Here is a 15,366-nt window from a genome sequence, read left to right as displayed (position 1 = left end):
TATTTGGCTGCTATTGACGCTATGTAACCACTGAATATACGCTCTTACAAAATCACACTAATCTAGTTCATCATGAAGAGTGAAACCTGGCATCTCCAGACACCAATTTTATACCTGATCCGAAATCGTAAATATTCCTCGTCATCATAAGATCCCTTATCCACGTCATACACAAACACACATCAATCAACTCCTCATCAGAAGAACATCAATTGATCGTCCTTCCAACCCAGCTCCAAAAGCGCCTTGTGCATCGACTTCTCCATTGCCTCCGGCCCACAAAGCAACACCAATGCCCCGTCATCCCTCGTAACATGCCCACTGATCAACTCGCCCGTGACCCGTCCCCTCAGCCCCGTCCAGCTCTCCTCAGGCTTCGTCAACGTATGGTGAATCTGACAACGTAGGCCATTCTCCTTCTCCAACAGATCCAACTCCTCTTTACACAGGATGTCCTCGACCAGACGATTCCCATCGAAGACGACACAGTGCGTCTCGTCCCGCGGGTCGCGCAGCACCGCACGGAACACCTGGTAGATGGGTGTGATCCCGCTGCCGCCGCAGATCATGACGAACGACGACACCTTGCGCTCAACGCCCGAGATCAGACAGCGCCCGTGGCCCAGGTACTCGAACTTGCCGATCGGGCCTTTCATCTCGATGAAGTGGCCGATCGGAAGTGCGTCCATCGCTTGCGACATCTTCCCACCGTGGCTGGACGTGTTCGGGTTCGCGAAGTACACCTTCACCAGCATCTCCATGTACCCTTCGCTGTTGATCTCCGAGATCGGCGTGTAGCTGCGGATGATGGCTTCGCGGGTCGCCGGGTCGCGCAGCCGCACCATCAAGTGTTGGCCCACGGGCAGGCCGAGGCGTTGGCTTGGGTGCTCGAGCTTGTACGTGAAGATGCGGGTGTCCCACGAGACGATCTTCTTGCCGTGCAGGATGGCTTTCTTCCAGGTTTTGGGCTGCAGGAATGTTTCGGTCGGGGTGGTTGGTTGGCCGCTTGCTTCTGAGTCGCCTTCCGTCAAGGCCGTTCTGGCGGCTTCGTCCAGCGAGCCGATGTGGTACGTCGGCATCATGGCCTTGGCGGTCTCGCTATGAATGGCCATGAACTCTTCCGTGGCGTCGATCCCTGCGGCGGATATGATGCTCTGTGCGCCTCCTGGGTGGGCGGCGAGGAATGCTGTGCCGTCGTAGACCTCCCCGTTCACCACGAACCATGGTTGTTCCTCGCCATCGTGTTTTCGTAGTTCGTCGATGGTGATGGCTTTTTTCAGCCCTTCCTTGACCATCGATATTTCTTTCGGCGGCTCGAGTTCGGTTTCTTGTTGATCTTCCCCTTCGAGTTTCTCGCCCCAGTAGCCATTTGCTAGGTTGCCGCCTACCTTCTTGACTCGCTCCATCCAGCCGCCCGGCATGAGCGCCGGTTGTGTAGGATGTTCGAACCGCAGGTAATCTCCTTCTCGCGTGATGGCGATACGAAACCACGGATTGTTCATCATCCCCAAGACGGACCAGTACATGTCTCTGGGCTGAACATTCATGCTTTCATCCATGGCACGAACAAGAATATCCTTGGCTGCAACCAATTCGCTGGTGGCCAGATCGATCGACCAGAAACACCAACAGAAGGAGGTTTCCCGCCACGACATGTCTAGCCGGCCACCGTACAGCTCTCTCTCGACCTCACGATATCTGTCCTCGGCGTACTCAATATTGGCTAACCGCCACGTCTTTCCCTTGTCGAGTGAGATTTCAACACGAGTAATCCGTCGTCCTCCACCACTGTATGCATAACCTCTGGCCCTATACCTACTAGGCGCGTCGGAAAGGCATAATTGTTCTTCATGCTGGGGATAACATATGGCCGAGTTCGGGCTGAGGTCATATATGGCATATCTTTCATCCGTCCACCATTTTGGATCGTTCGCCGACTCTTCAGGTGAAACCATGGTCGGTAGAACTCGATTGTCGTAAATATGATACCAGTTGTCGCTAGGTGCCTCGGTGACAATAAGCTTCTTGAGCCACTTGACGGACCTTCCACCAATCTGGCCCGGTATAACAGCACGAAGTGGCTTGCCGTGATCTGGCCGTAACATCTCGCCGTTCATTTTATAGGCCAGCATAAATCCTCGGTTGGCGTCGAGAACCCAGTTGAGCTTCACAGATGTGCCATAATATCCATTGGGTAACTTATCGGCTCCCTCCATACACACGTACTTCGCCCTTCTCTTTGGCTGTGCCCGCTTGATGACATCTGCCATGATAACGCCCGTGAATAGTGCTGTTGACAAGCCAGCGGCCCCCCAAGAAAATCCTTTGCTCTTTCGGACCATGTTTTGTTCTTTTCGCCGATTGCCGGCACATACTAATGTGATAGGATAAGTCACCTGCTCATATTCAGTCATGAGCTGACGCATGCTGATGGTGAATGGCTTCTCGACAAGTCCCTCGACGGAGAACTCCCAGTCCGGAATGTCTTCATCCAAGACTTGTGGTACAGCTCCATGGTTACGAACATAAAACAGTTCTGGGCTAGTAAGGAAACCTTCGTTGAATAATGCAGTCAGTGGTGCTTCAACATTAAAGGGGTGAACCCCGGTCAAGCGAATTAATCTCGGATCTCGTGGTACATGGCTGTCAGGGGTTTTAAGGTCGATATCAAGAGTTTCTGTGGGAATCGTCGTCGGAGGTGGGAAGGGGATCTCAGTCGTTTCCTCCTCTGAAACTGAGCAGCTATCATCTGTGGCAGGAGGTGAAGGGGGTAATGTTCCTTGAATAATATGCATGGTATCTTTAACAGTGTCCCCGGGTATAGGGACGTTTTCTGCCTCAACGGTTGAATTGTCCATTTTGATATTGGGTGATTCAGAGCAGAGGTAAATGAGTAACAGCTTCAGCAGCTAGTATAGCATCATTGAAGTTAAGGTACACAAGGAAAATAAGCGGAACGAGCATATTCGCGGGAATGAGTGGGAAAAAGAAACCTTCAGTCCGCTTACTACGGTCGGCGAGCACTTACAATATTGGATCCGCGACTGATCATAGGCTCGATGGCAAACATGACGTGAATGTCTTGCCAAATCGAAGATTGAAATCGAGTCCAGATCTGAGTTACACAAACACGAAGATCCGCGGGATGGAAATCGAGGCGTAAGAGCGAGGAAATATGGCAGCCTCTTCTTATCTATGGGCCAGAAGAAGGATTCTGCATTCGGCCTAGTCTGTTTTGGTGGTAATTTTGATACTTCCGTGACTCTGTCAGGCATCGAATTTTCCAGCCATCCCCCAGTGGACATTGGAGTAAGGGAGATGCTCGGAGAAAGTGTGAGGCCAGGGTGGATATATATTTCTATGAAGCAGTGATTAGTTTCTGCACAATAGTACTTTCACGCCTTCATCTTATCGCTGCGCTCCGAGGAGCGGTAGTTGAGTTGAATTTGTCACGCTAATGCGAGCTTCTTGTCCATCCATTGTTGCCATTTGTTTGCTCGTCGGTCTTGCAAGTTGGACTGGTATGGAATAGATGAATGGCTCGAGGCAATGCATGAGAATTTGGACACAATACAATGGCATTCAAAAGAGAAGGATCGTGTCTAAAAGTTGATAGAATATCTCCCTCAATCGCCGTGTGGACGTGCCTTCGAATTGAGTCTTGCTCTCACTGGTGCGTATCCCAAAGTAGTTAGCCGCTTACCAAAGAGTTCTCGGAGCTGGACTATATTTAATCCGGACGTCCTGTCACATGACGGGAAACCACTCGCTGCCTTGGGCTGTCCCAGCCAGATTTATTGGTGACCAGCCAACCACCAGCAAACCAAACCTGTGGTGTAAGAATATCTCTCTTCTGCTCCGATATACCTGCTCTATCTACCGCTAGATCAGGAAGAGTCTTTATCACTGGCCTTTCGTTCGTGACGTGTAATGAAAACTAAAAGTACTCACAGCCTCGTGAAGAAGAGACATGATCTGGCAGCCTTGCCGAACCATGCGGCGGACACGGGTTGAGCTAGCTTCAGGCTAAGCCATAAATAGACTAGCCCCGACCAAAATCAAGGAATTTTGCAGAACTCGTCCATTCGAGACGCCACAGACAGTGGCTCAAATCAAGATTATAAGAGCACATCCAAGCAGCCATCAGTCCTCTCTTTTGTCCCCTTAGGCACATTGTTGATCATTGTATCGCTTCACCTGTGTCTCCTTCTCAACCTTCCCCAAGGTCATCAAATTGGGTAACGCAACTCTCCTTCTCACTTTGGTGAGGACGGCACACGGTGCGACTGACGTCATACCGTTGAAGCGCGAGTTGTCTGTGTTGCTGGACCTTGGGGAAGGAAGGAAGATGGTGAAGTGGTCTGAAAGAGTGGTCTGCTGATCCATTCTCATCAAGTCAATCAGTTTCATATCGATGATTTCACGTGAGAGCGCGTGTCTGACGTAAAATTGACGATCGAGATGGTTGGTAGGCGCTTCTTCAGTCTGGTGGGCGCCATTTCCGACCTACGCGCCAGCGGTGTTTGGAAACATCTGCCACCAGCCGATGTTCATGCACCGACAACTTGCACCGCTCTTCTGAAACATGGCAATACCTTTTTGTCGACTTTTGGATTGAGACCGGTGCATCATGTTGTTGGAGCCTTGCGGACGTGAGGTTGCGTTTGACAATGGATGCGGTATGTTTACCACGACTGAAATGTCACTTTCATTCTTCTCTTATTGTCCCCTTGTCGCCCATTCAAGCCCCATTCTGTCACTTTTTCCTATTGTTTGCCTCTTTTGATATCACGAATTTCTTTTGTTGGTCATTTTCATAATCGATCTTTTGTCGAGTCTTGATGATTCGTTCTATCCCTCCCTAATACTACCATCCAAACTGTAACACCCACTCCATCGACTTCCTTCTCGCCATTGCAAAATACCCAATTCCTCTCCTTGCACATCTCAAATCTTCGCATTGACCGAATTCTATCCCATAACTAATCCTCTTCACGCATTACAGATAATTCATTGTCGATCTCAACAACATGTCTGCCCCGTCAGCCTTTTCGGCTGGCCTTCCTCCATCTATACCTGCCAACAATCATGAGATACGAGATTATTACTCCAACCAAGACCCACCTCGGTCTGTACCACACATTGCACCATCCATCACACCCTACCTTGGCCTCCGGGCTCGACTATCACAAATCTGGTTCAATCGATGGACCATCCTCCTCCTACTTGTTCTTATTCGTACCCTTATTGCTATCGCTGGTATCGATAACAATTTAGCTTCAGCACGGCTTGAAGCACTTTCAGCATGTTCCGAAGTCGAATCGATGGGCTCCACCATGGCCTCCATGCCTCATTACATGTCTCAAGGTGTCAATGAGCTGGCCGCCACTGGCGTCGAGAAATCTGTCAACGGCTTAATGCAAATGTCGACTATGAGTGTGACAGCAGTCGAGGAAATCGCGGTCTTCGTCATCGGAATGATGACAAATACCTATCTTTGCCTCATCACACTCGCAGTATCTGGAAGTCTTGAATCCGTCATTGGAACACTTGATTCTGCACAGAAAGGCCTCAATTCATTGACCAAAACTCTTGGCGATGATTTAGGCGGTGTAGTCGGTGATTTTGAGGACAAGTACAACGACTTGGTTGACAGCTTGTCTTCATTCTTCTCTGTCGGCAGTCAAATTGCAACTCCTCCAAAGCTCGATCTTAGCAAGCAGGAAGATGCCGTCAGAAAACTCAAGCTGCCACCAAACCTAGATGCCGAACTTCAAAAACTCAACAAATCAATTCCTACTTTTGACGAAGTGAAAAACTTCACTGAATCCCTTATTCGACTACCATTCGAAGAAGTCAAGAAGCTCATGGCCGAATCCATGGGCAATTACACCTTCAATCGCACAGCGTTCCCCGTCCCACAGAAAGAACAACTCAGGTTCTGTGGCGAGGACGATGGTATCAACGACTTCTTCGACAGATTGACTGATCTAGCCCATCTAGCTCGACGTGTATTCATTGGCGTCCTGGTTGTGCTGGCTATTCTCGTCATGGTCCCAATGGCATGGCGAGAGATCATCCGATATCGCAAAGCCCAGGATCGCGCCTTGCTTGTCCACGACAATGCTCGTGATCCCATGGATGTTGTCTATCTTGTTAGCCGGCCATATACCTCCTCTGCAGGTTTGAAATTCTCCCAAGGCTTCGAGTCTCAGCGAAGGAAAAACCTTATGAGATGGGTGATTGCCTATGCCACGACCGAGGCTGCACTATTCGTCCTCGCACTCGCCATCGCAGGCCTTTTCGCGTGTATCTGTCAAGCCATTCTCCTTTCGGCCTTGGCAAAACAAGTCCCTACACTCAGCGATCAGGTTGGCGCTTTCAGTGACAAAGTCGTGGCCCAACTCAATAATGCATCAGCACAATGGGCGCTTGGCACCAACGCGGTCCTTATGGAAACAAATCAAAACATCAATGACGATATGCTAGGTTGGGTCAACACTACGACGACCGCAATCAACGATACTCTCAATGCCTTCGTCGACAAGACAACTGATGTTTTGAACGACACTTTTGGTGGCACACCACTTTATGAGCCAATCATGGAAGTTCTCAATTGCCTAGCATTGATGAAGATTGCCGGAATTCAAAAGGGTCTTACCTGGGTATCCGATAATGCACACGTTGACTTCCCTCTCTTTGACAACGATACCTTCAGTCTTGGTGCCGTTCAGAGTCTCTCATCCTCAGCCAATCCTGATGATTCATTTCTATCCAACCCAGGTGACGCAACTAGTGATCGTATCTCTAGCGCAGTTGCTCGATTCATTGGTACTCTCGAGGATGGCATCCGAACCGAGGCTCTTATATCAACAGGGATCCTTCTTGTGTGGATCTTCATTGTCTTTGTTGGTGTCATTCGCGCCTTGACTCTTTGGAATGGACGTGACAAGGTCCGTCGCGATGCAGGTGAATTTTCCTCTTCTGCTCCCGCGGATGATAGATATCCATCAGCCGATCAGCATCGTTCCGAGATGCAAGATCGCTCTGCTGGTTTCACTGATATTCCATTGACCGCGGTTTACGATCATCACAAAATGGCTCCAATGGAACCAGCCCCGAAGTATACACCACCACCAAAAGAGATGCAGGTCTCTCAAACCGAGTATCATCAAGAAAGTACAGCCGCCTCTCAGAGGCAAAGGCCGCAATCATATGATAGATCAGATCCTTTCGGAGATGATAAGCGAGTCGATATCTGGAATAGGATTTGAAACTAATAACACCTTGAGTAATTTCGAAGACATCACGGGAGAGCCTGACAATCATGTCAGTGAACTCTCACTTACTCTTTGTTTCCAACCATACTACACAATCAACATATTATCCATTCAACTTCAGAGCTGGAGTACGATTGTGTAAAATAGCAGCAACATGCAATACAGCGGGAAAAATAATGAAACATTTGTGGAAGAGGATAAACACATTTCGAATGCGAACCATGAAGTGTAAGAAGCACAATACGGGTGGTAGAGGTATTGTGAGTGTGCATGTTGCATGATGACATGCTTGTGGCGGGACAATCTGCGTCCTTTTCTTTGTAACCCACTGATAGTTTGGAGCGAAACAATGAGTCGCCTCGAATTCTCTCTCGAGTGACTCAAGAATTGTTTCGTGACCCTTTCAGCTCGAGAGAACAAAGACAAAAGGACCGACCCCGCAAGGATAACGACCGAGGGAATCGAGTTCCTTCCCTGCCCCTTCACCGGTGGTGCAGACAGGTCTGCGAGCCTTTCGAGGTTGACCGGATCTCGTCCATTCTTCCGCTGACCTTTCGACTGCCCAATACTCCCTTTTGTGGCTATCGCGCCTCGGGCAAACCGAGGTGTACAAGCAAGGCTTTCGGCGTCCTCCAAAAGAGGAATGGCACTGCACCATTTATCGCAGCTGGTGTTGCGTGATGGAGTGGAATCATAAGTCTATTCGATCTATAATACCAAGGCATTTGACCTTAGTATTCTCGGGACGAAGCAGGTCTTGTCCATTTTCTTTGAATGTTTGGAAACCACGCTGGTCTGAAGCCCCCCTTGTTCCTTCCCTTGTCCTAGGGGAAGCAACATTGTCGTTGTGGCCGTTCCATCACCAAACAGTTGTTGAGGAATGGTCTCGAGGGATATCTCATGTTTTGTTGTTGATTTGCGCGTGGATGTCGAGGCCCTCGTCTTGGCGCTGCCTTATCATGCCCTACTGCTTGGCTTATCCAGAGGCATCTTTGTCTCAGCTCATACGGTCGAAACTCATCACTAATCTTCGGAGAGGCTGAAAGTACTACTGTATCGGTGGGTAAGCCACCGGTTGGATTCCTGATGGCGGTACTGGCGAGTTTTACTCTTCGACATTTTGATTTTTCCGGGTCTTTTTCGACAGAACTTTCCTACAACCCAAATCCGTCGGTCTGCCCGACTTGTTTTCCCAGTCGGTCAACCAACGGAGAACGCTACGCATGTGGATGTTTGTCGAACAAGAAACAGCCCGGTCATCTTAACGTGTCGAAGGAAGGTCATTCTCTCCATAGATCCTCGGTACGAGTGATGTCCAGCATGCCGACATCTACCTGTTACTGGTATGCAGGATCCGTGGATTGATGGGTGACGTAGACTTGCGTTCTCGCGAGTTTACACCAATACCTCCTCCCTTTACCCATCCTCCAAAAAAAGCCGTGGGTCAGAGACTCTGTGTTTTGCCTGTCTCCCTACTTTGGGATCTGGGTTCACATGGCGTTGTATTTATATTGGTTCTGAAATGTACGTAGAACGCTGCTAAATAGTAATGCAGAAATCTGACCTGACAAAGACGCCTTTCCTTTTTTATCTCCTTCCCTATCGGTGACTAACAGGTAGTATATCTCGCTTCACGTTGAGGTTCCATGAAGGCTTCTCCTGATACCGTGAAACGTAGAATTTGTGGACGAAACACTCAAATCACATCGTCTTCTCACCCACGGCTTTCCCATAAGTCGGCAACTCCAAAGCCTTCACTCCCTCGTCGCCCTGCTGCTCGCTCTTGACCCTCAACGCCTTCCTGGCCTTCTTCCTCTCCACTCTGAGATACTCCCTGACCGCCTCCCTCGCAATCTTCCTGTGTTCCTCGAGCTCCTTGAACTTCTGCTCTCCCAACTTCTCCGCCTCGGTCCCCTTCTTCGGCCCACTCCAGCAGGCCTTCCACTCCTTGACGAACTTCGCACGCGTGCTGAGCAGGAGATCCGCTTTCTTGTCTTCACGCTCTCTGCGCTTCTGCTCGCGTTTCTTGTTGTAGTGTTCCTCGTCTTCAGAGTCGAGGAATTCAGTCTCGGGGTCCGAGTCTGAGTCCGAGTCGGAATCTTGGTTCACCAGAGGGTCGTTCTCGGCGTCAGCGTCGGGTAGATGGATGCCGTTTGCGCGGGCGTTGGCTGTGGCTTTGGTCTTTGCCCATTTCCGCGTGTTGGATGCCGCAATGCAGGCTGTGATGGAGACCGGGAGGCTGAAGATGAAGAGGAGCATGACGAGCATGATGGATGGGATGAGGATATCTTCGTCCATGATTGATTCGACGTTGGTTGATAGATGGTTTTGGAGTTTGAAGAAGTGCTTGGGAGCGGTTTTCAATGTACCACTGTGGCAGGTATGTCCTTCTTGATTGGGCTCCAAAGGATGAAGTGCTTTAGGTATTATAAGTGAATGGTAGCCTCATGATTGAAGTTCAAACGAAGGACATTCAACTTCGCCACTTGCTGCGCCACCCTATGTCATCGGTCGGCGTTGATTGGACCAATCTCCCCGGCCAATCATTGGACTTAAGTGGCTAAGTCACGTTTTACCTGCGGGTAGACTTAGGGTGCCCATAGGGGCCTTAGGTACTTGTCTTTACCCCGAGGGCCCCTTATAAGGCGCCCCTGGGCCACAATGTTTAGGCGCAGTTCTTCCTTTTTGCAAGGCTGGTGATGCTCTTCTCATAAGACTGCCCGAGGCAGGCTATGCATCAATAAAGCTTCTGGCTGGCCATCTTCAGCCTGGGCCTCAGACCGAAAGACAGCTCGCCATGAACCTAAGCTTACATCCTCATCGCCGTGTGAGACTTGCGACACTCTGGAGTTCAAAGGCACCTTAAGGTTGGCTGGTGGTGTGTTTACCCACACTCGGCCCCCAATGTTGAGTCCTCCCCACAACTTCGACTCAAGTCCTCTGGGGTGACAAGTCAATATTGTGGGGTTCTACTTACGAATACTCCCTCGGCAGCTCAAACGATTCCACGTCCCATGAGTCGTGATTCCCGACTCGTAAGTGGCAACGCGCTCCATGACCCAAGATGCTGCGCATGTACCCGTCCCGTATGTCAAAGATGCCAACATCATATTCTTGCGACTTGGTAATTCCGAGGCGTACATCAATCATGGAACCAGCAGTACGCGCCATGCGTCCCAAGGTACAACCATTGCTATCATCGCCCATGTTTGGATGAGAACCCATCCGTGGCCCTCTAGGGCACAAACTCATCGAAATGGCATGTTGCGTCTTCACAGCATATGTGATGAACAGGATCATTAAAGCCTGTGAGCTATTCGACGTTAAAATTCTAGATATCCAGTACAATGGATTCGACGATGGCTTTGTCGGCTGGGAGGCACCAGAGAATGCCTCCAGGTTCATCTCAACTCGTCTCGCCATCACTGGCATGTTTTGTGGTGCTTGTGCGGGCAACATCGAGAAGGCCGTTCAAGAACTCGAAGGCGTCGACCGTATATCCGTTTCTGCTTCTTTGGAGAGAGCGACCGTCGTGCATGATGTTCTGAAAGTCCGCGCAAAGTCGCTTGTCGCGACGATTGAGGATCTTGGCTATGGTGCGACATTGGGTGAGCGCTCGGCTGAGCAGAATTTGCAGCTGCTCGAGAGGACTGAAGAGTTGCGTTCTCTGCGGTCGTCTTTTCAGGGTGCCGCTACTCTAGCATCGGCAATTGCTGGAATTGAGCAGTTGCGCTTTTTCTTATCACGGACATCTTGGGGACGGCATTCAACCGGGCTCTTGCAATTGTCAGCATTCTCCCTGGCGCTCTGGGTGCAGGTCTACGACTCGAGATGGATCCATAAGTCCGCTTGGTCTCGTGGTAGGCATGGGAACTTTACGATGGATACACTAATTTCACTTTCTCTGCTACTCGGAATGTCCCTGTCCGTGTTTAATTTGATGTTGAGAGGCCTAAATGATGGCCAGACACATTTCACGTCGGGCTCATTCCTGGCAACTATCATCACAGCGGGTCGATACTTGGACACGCTTCTCAAGAAAAAGAACGTGACGAATTTTACAGCATTGTACAAGATGCAGGCTGAAGCAGCGTTGGTGAAGGTTCGAAAGGACGGCGCATATGTCCCGGCAGCCTTGCTTCGACTACAGCAAGAAATCGAGATCGGACCGGGTTCTATCATTCCCTGCGACTGCTACGTGATCGAAGGCACATCGACTGTGGATCAGTCAATTATGACGGGCGAGGCTATCCCGGTCAGGAAATCAACGGGCGATTTTCTGCTCTCGGGAACGAGAAATTTGTCTCATCCGCTCATTGCCATTGTTAATAAAGAACAACGCGATTCATCCCTAGATCAACTCATTGATGATATTAGCTCGGCCACAGAGCACAAAATGGATGGACAAGAGGGAGTCGAAACCATAACTACCTATTTCGTCCTGACAATATTGATGTTGACCGTCCTTGGCTTCTCCCTGGCTTGCACAAGAGATACTATCAACGCGCTTCCTCTCGTCGATCGCATCAACTTTGCAAGTGAGCGCGCCATGACGATCCTCGCCGCTGCATGCCCTTGTGCCCTTGGTCTTGCCACACCTTCCGCCGTTATGGCTGGAATTGATGCCGCGTGGTCAAAAGGAGTTCTTTTCCTCAATGGAGCCCGCACCATCGACAACTTGAGCAAGCTCACGCATGTCGTGATGGACAAGACAGGTACTCTTACCGAAGGTCGACTGGAGGTCACTGGCATCGAATTCACTCCTCAATTCGATTCGAGAAGGAACCTTTGCTATCGACTACTCTGTGCTGCAGAGCGGGCAGAGGCGCAATCGCACCCTGTGGGCAAAGCGGTATTCCAATGGGCTCTGACGCAGCTGGGAGCAGAGGACAAACGCCTCCAGGGTAAGGCTTGTACTCGCAATCTCAGCAGTGTTCCCGGCAAAGGAATATCCTGCGAAGTCGAAGGCACTCACGGCACATGGTACCAGGTCGACGTCGGCAACTCCAATTTCTTACTGGAGAACAAAATCTCAACACCCCTTCTGACCAATTCACAAAGTGCAACCCTATCCGGCACAGCCGTGTACTTCGCGATCAACAACATGTACGCCGGCAGACTCGACCTCCAAGACATGATCCGCAGCAATGCCTCGAGCGTGATATCGGATTTGCAATCCCTCAACCTCCAGCTCTCGATGCTAACCGGCGACACCGCCGCCGAAGCCGCACGAGTATCCTCACACCTACAAATCCCGGTGCTGGCATCCAAATCCCTCCCGTCAGATAAACACCACCACATCGTGACACTGCAATCCTCCGGCGCAAAAGTCGCCATGCTGGGCGACGGCATCAACGACGCACCCGCCCAGGCCGCTGCGGACGTGGGCATCCTCCTCTCACTGTCACGCAGCGCCGTCACGGGCGCCGCGGACGTCATCGTCATGAGTCCCGACCTCGCGTGCGTACCGAAGATGGTTGAGAATGCGCGGTTGACCAAATCCCATGCGACGAGAAATGTCGTCTGCGCGGCGGCGTATAACATCGTCGCTGTAGGATTAGCGATGGGCGTCGCGGAGCCGTGGGGCTTGACTATTGATCCAAGCATGGCGGGGACGATGATGGCGTTCAGTAGTCTGGGCTTGTTGGCGAGCAGTCTTTGGTTGAGGAGGAGGTTGCAGTGATGTGATTTGAATGAATATACTTCGTTTGTGGACGTCGTCAATTTCGGACTTCTCAGATGTGTGACTCGTGATGGAGAGCCGTTAATGATTTAATCTCCTCGCCGCGCACTAATAGAGGCATTAGAACTCCGAAGGTATCTGGCATGGAACACTCTACATCTCTACTGTGGCACCGGAGCTTACTCTTTCAAAGGGTCCGGGTAAGATACTCAAAGTTACAAGTGCCATTAGTTTTGAGCAGGGAAATTAGTCCTTTGGCACATCCATACGAATCGGATGACATTGTGTGCTAATACGAGACGTCAACTCTCGCCAGCTATGGATTATACATGTCTAAGTAGCCACTATATTGGCTGATACTGTGCGACCACCTTTCCGCAGACTTTTGGACATGAGTGCAAATACTCTCACTAATGAGCCCTGAGGATCTCTACAAAGCCACAGCGACACGGTTGGTCTGGTATTTCTTGATGCTGGGCAATAGACAGCAGCCAATGACCGCCAGACAACCAAAGGGAATACTGCAAATCCAGACATATCTCAGAGCGTACGCGTAAGCCCACTTCGTGCCGATGGTTGCAGCGGCCGCGATCTCCGGAGTGTATCCTGGGGCGTCGGCGAGGGTGGCAGGGGCTGTGAGGAAGGCAGTGACGAACCCGGTCACATCCTCGGCGGACAGACCGGCTTGCATTGCGTATTCGGCCACGCGCTCCGGAAGGGCTTTGGTCAGCTTGTTCACGAAGACGTTGTAGTAGATGGTGAAGCCGATCGAGCCACCGATCGTGCGGATTGACAGGGACAGTGCTGCTGTTGTGGCGAGCAGGGCGTCTGGCACAACGATCAGTGCGACGGTCGCGGAGGGGACCAGCACGCCGCCAATGCCGAATGATGCGATCGTTCCTAGACCGACAGCCATTTTGGCGGTGTCTGGAGTGGTGGCGGCGAGGGCTCCGCCAAAGGCAGCTATGAGAAGTTTTTGTTAGTATAATTCTTAAGGGACGAGTTGGGAAAGAACTTACTCATCAGGATAGCGGCCACAATGAGGATTACCTTGGCCGGGATCTTTGTGGATAGGAGGGCATTGAAGAAGACGGCACCAACGGTGGTAGAAATGCCATAACCAAGTCCCTTCAAGCCTACTTGAACCGGGTCTGGCTCATACACTGCGCTGAACGATAGTGGGAAGAAATTGATGACTGAATAAAAATCCATACCAGCGACAAAGGCGATGAAGAATGCGATGGCGACGATACGCTGACCCTGGAACATTTCTTTAGGGACCATGGGATATTTGGCAAACTTGGCTTCCCACACGACCCAGGAGACGATGAGCAGAATGCCAATGATTAGCTGCGCCAGTACGTATGCACTTGACCAGGGATGCGTATAGCCACCGGCTTGGAGAGCAACCAAGAAGAGCGTGATTCCAGTAATGGAAAGCACAGCACCGATATAGTCGATACGTGCAAGGATCTTGCGTTTGGTGAATCCTTCCATTCGAGGATGCGACTTGGGAAAGTATGTTGTGGCTAGTCCGACGAAAACGACGCCGTTCCAGATCAGAGCTATCCATTGACCCCATCTCCACGTGGCATGCCTTGAGAGTAACTGAGAGTACATGACATATGGAGTGAAGGGAACAATGCAAGCTGTCATCATGGCGAGAGCAATACCTCGCTGTCGAACGGGCACGATATCGGAAATTCCAGCAAGGGCTGTGAGTTCGCAGATTCCTGCGCCTGCACCAGAGAGGGTCATGCCGGCGACACCCATGCTAAAATTCCTTGCTCCTCCAATCAACGAGATGCCGACCATGATCAAGATCGAGCCGAAAAGAGTGATGTTGCGTCGTCCGAGAAGATCCTGGAGATATCCAGTGAAGGGAGCCACAGCGGTGATAGCGAGGGTATTAGAGACAGGGAGCCAGGAGCCATTCTTCTCAGCACCCAGTTCGGCTTGGATGTAGGAGAGACAGCCACCAACGAAGTACAGCATGATCTGAGAACCTTTGTCGGCAATTAGTGTTCCGTGTGTTGTTACAGCTGTGAAAAGTACATACCAGTATAGAGACCTCCCAAAGAGCAGGCAGCAATCAATGTCCTTGTTGTCCACTCAATATGGCCATCGGAGTCATCGCCCTTGAAGGCGAGTTCATTGTGGATGTGGACATCGTCTACGGTGTCGTTGGTCTTGGACTTGTCAATGTCATCATGGAAGTATTGTTCTTCCTTCTCGCCAGTGCGGCTTGGGTCCTTCTCGTGAGTAGATTCACTCATGTTTGTCTTACAACCAGCCAAAAGATGAGCCGTAGTCGAAAACTCGATAGGAATAGAATTTGAGGTCGATGATAGACATTATTGCTGTCAGAAGGAATGCTCAATATATATGCTCACAAGGTCTGGG

At 50.6% G+C, this 15,366-nt stretch overlaps 5 protein-coding genes across 5 annotated transcripts; 2 read left to right on the top strand and 3 right to left on the bottom strand.

The window, feature by feature from the left end:
- Positions 1-197: 197 nt before the first annotated feature.
- LTR84_005160 (uncharacterized protein) lies at positions 198-2,858 on the bottom strand (the record flags this gene model as incomplete). The annotated part of the gene is made up of 1 exon (XM_064848732.1): positions 198-2,858. The coding sequence occupies one exon, from the start codon at positions 2,856-2,858 to the stop codon at positions 198-200; it is 2,661 nt and encodes an 886-aa protein (XP_064711356.1).
- Positions 2,859-5,030: 2,172 nt separating this feature from the next.
- Positions 5,031-7,274, top strand: LTR84_005159 (uncharacterized protein; the record flags this gene model as incomplete). Its single annotated transcript, XM_064848731.1, has 1 exon — positions 5,031-7,274. The coding sequence occupies one exon, from the start codon at positions 5,031-5,033 to the stop codon at positions 7,272-7,274; it is 2,244 nt and encodes a 747-aa protein (XP_064711355.1).
- A 1,707-nt stretch (positions 7,275-8,981) lies between these two features.
- LTR84_005158 (uncharacterized protein) lies at positions 8,982-9,578 on the bottom strand (the record flags this gene model as incomplete). Its single annotated transcript, XM_064848730.1, has 1 exon — positions 8,982-9,578. One exon carries the CDS (start codon positions 9,576-9,578, stop codon positions 8,982-8,984), a length of 597 nt encoding a protein of 198 aa, XP_064711354.1.
- Positions 9,579-10,536: 958 nt separating this feature from the next.
- Positions 10,537-12,963, top strand: LTR84_005157 (uncharacterized protein; the record flags this gene model as incomplete). The annotated part of the gene is made up of 1 exon (XM_064848729.1): positions 10,537-12,963. One exon carries the CDS (start codon positions 10,537-10,539, stop codon positions 12,961-12,963), a length of 2,427 nt encoding a protein of 808 aa, XP_064711353.1.
- A 430-nt stretch (positions 12,964-13,393) lies between these two features.
- Positions 13,394-15,239, bottom strand: LTR84_005156 (uncharacterized protein; the record flags this gene model as incomplete). The annotated part of the gene is made up of 3 exons (XM_064848728.1): positions 13,394-13,926; positions 13,983-14,969; positions 15,023-15,239. The coding sequence occupies 3 exons, from the start codon at positions 15,237-15,239 to the stop codon at positions 13,394-13,396; spliced, it is 1,737 nt and encodes a 578-aa protein (XP_064711352.1).
- Positions 15,240-15,366: the final 127 nt, after the last annotated feature.

The sequence above is a fragment of the Exophiala bonariae genome (genome assembly GCF_035927105.1).
Source record: "Exophiala bonariae strain CCFEE 5792 chromosome Unknown scaffold_2, whole genome shotgun sequence".
Classification (NCBI taxonomy): Eukaryota; Fungi; Ascomycota; class Eurotiomycetes; order Chaetothyriales; family Herpotrichiellaceae; genus Exophiala; species Exophiala bonariae.
The sequence above is the reverse complement of the archived record's forward strand: the minus strand, read 5'-3'. Positions and strand labels throughout refer to the sequence as shown.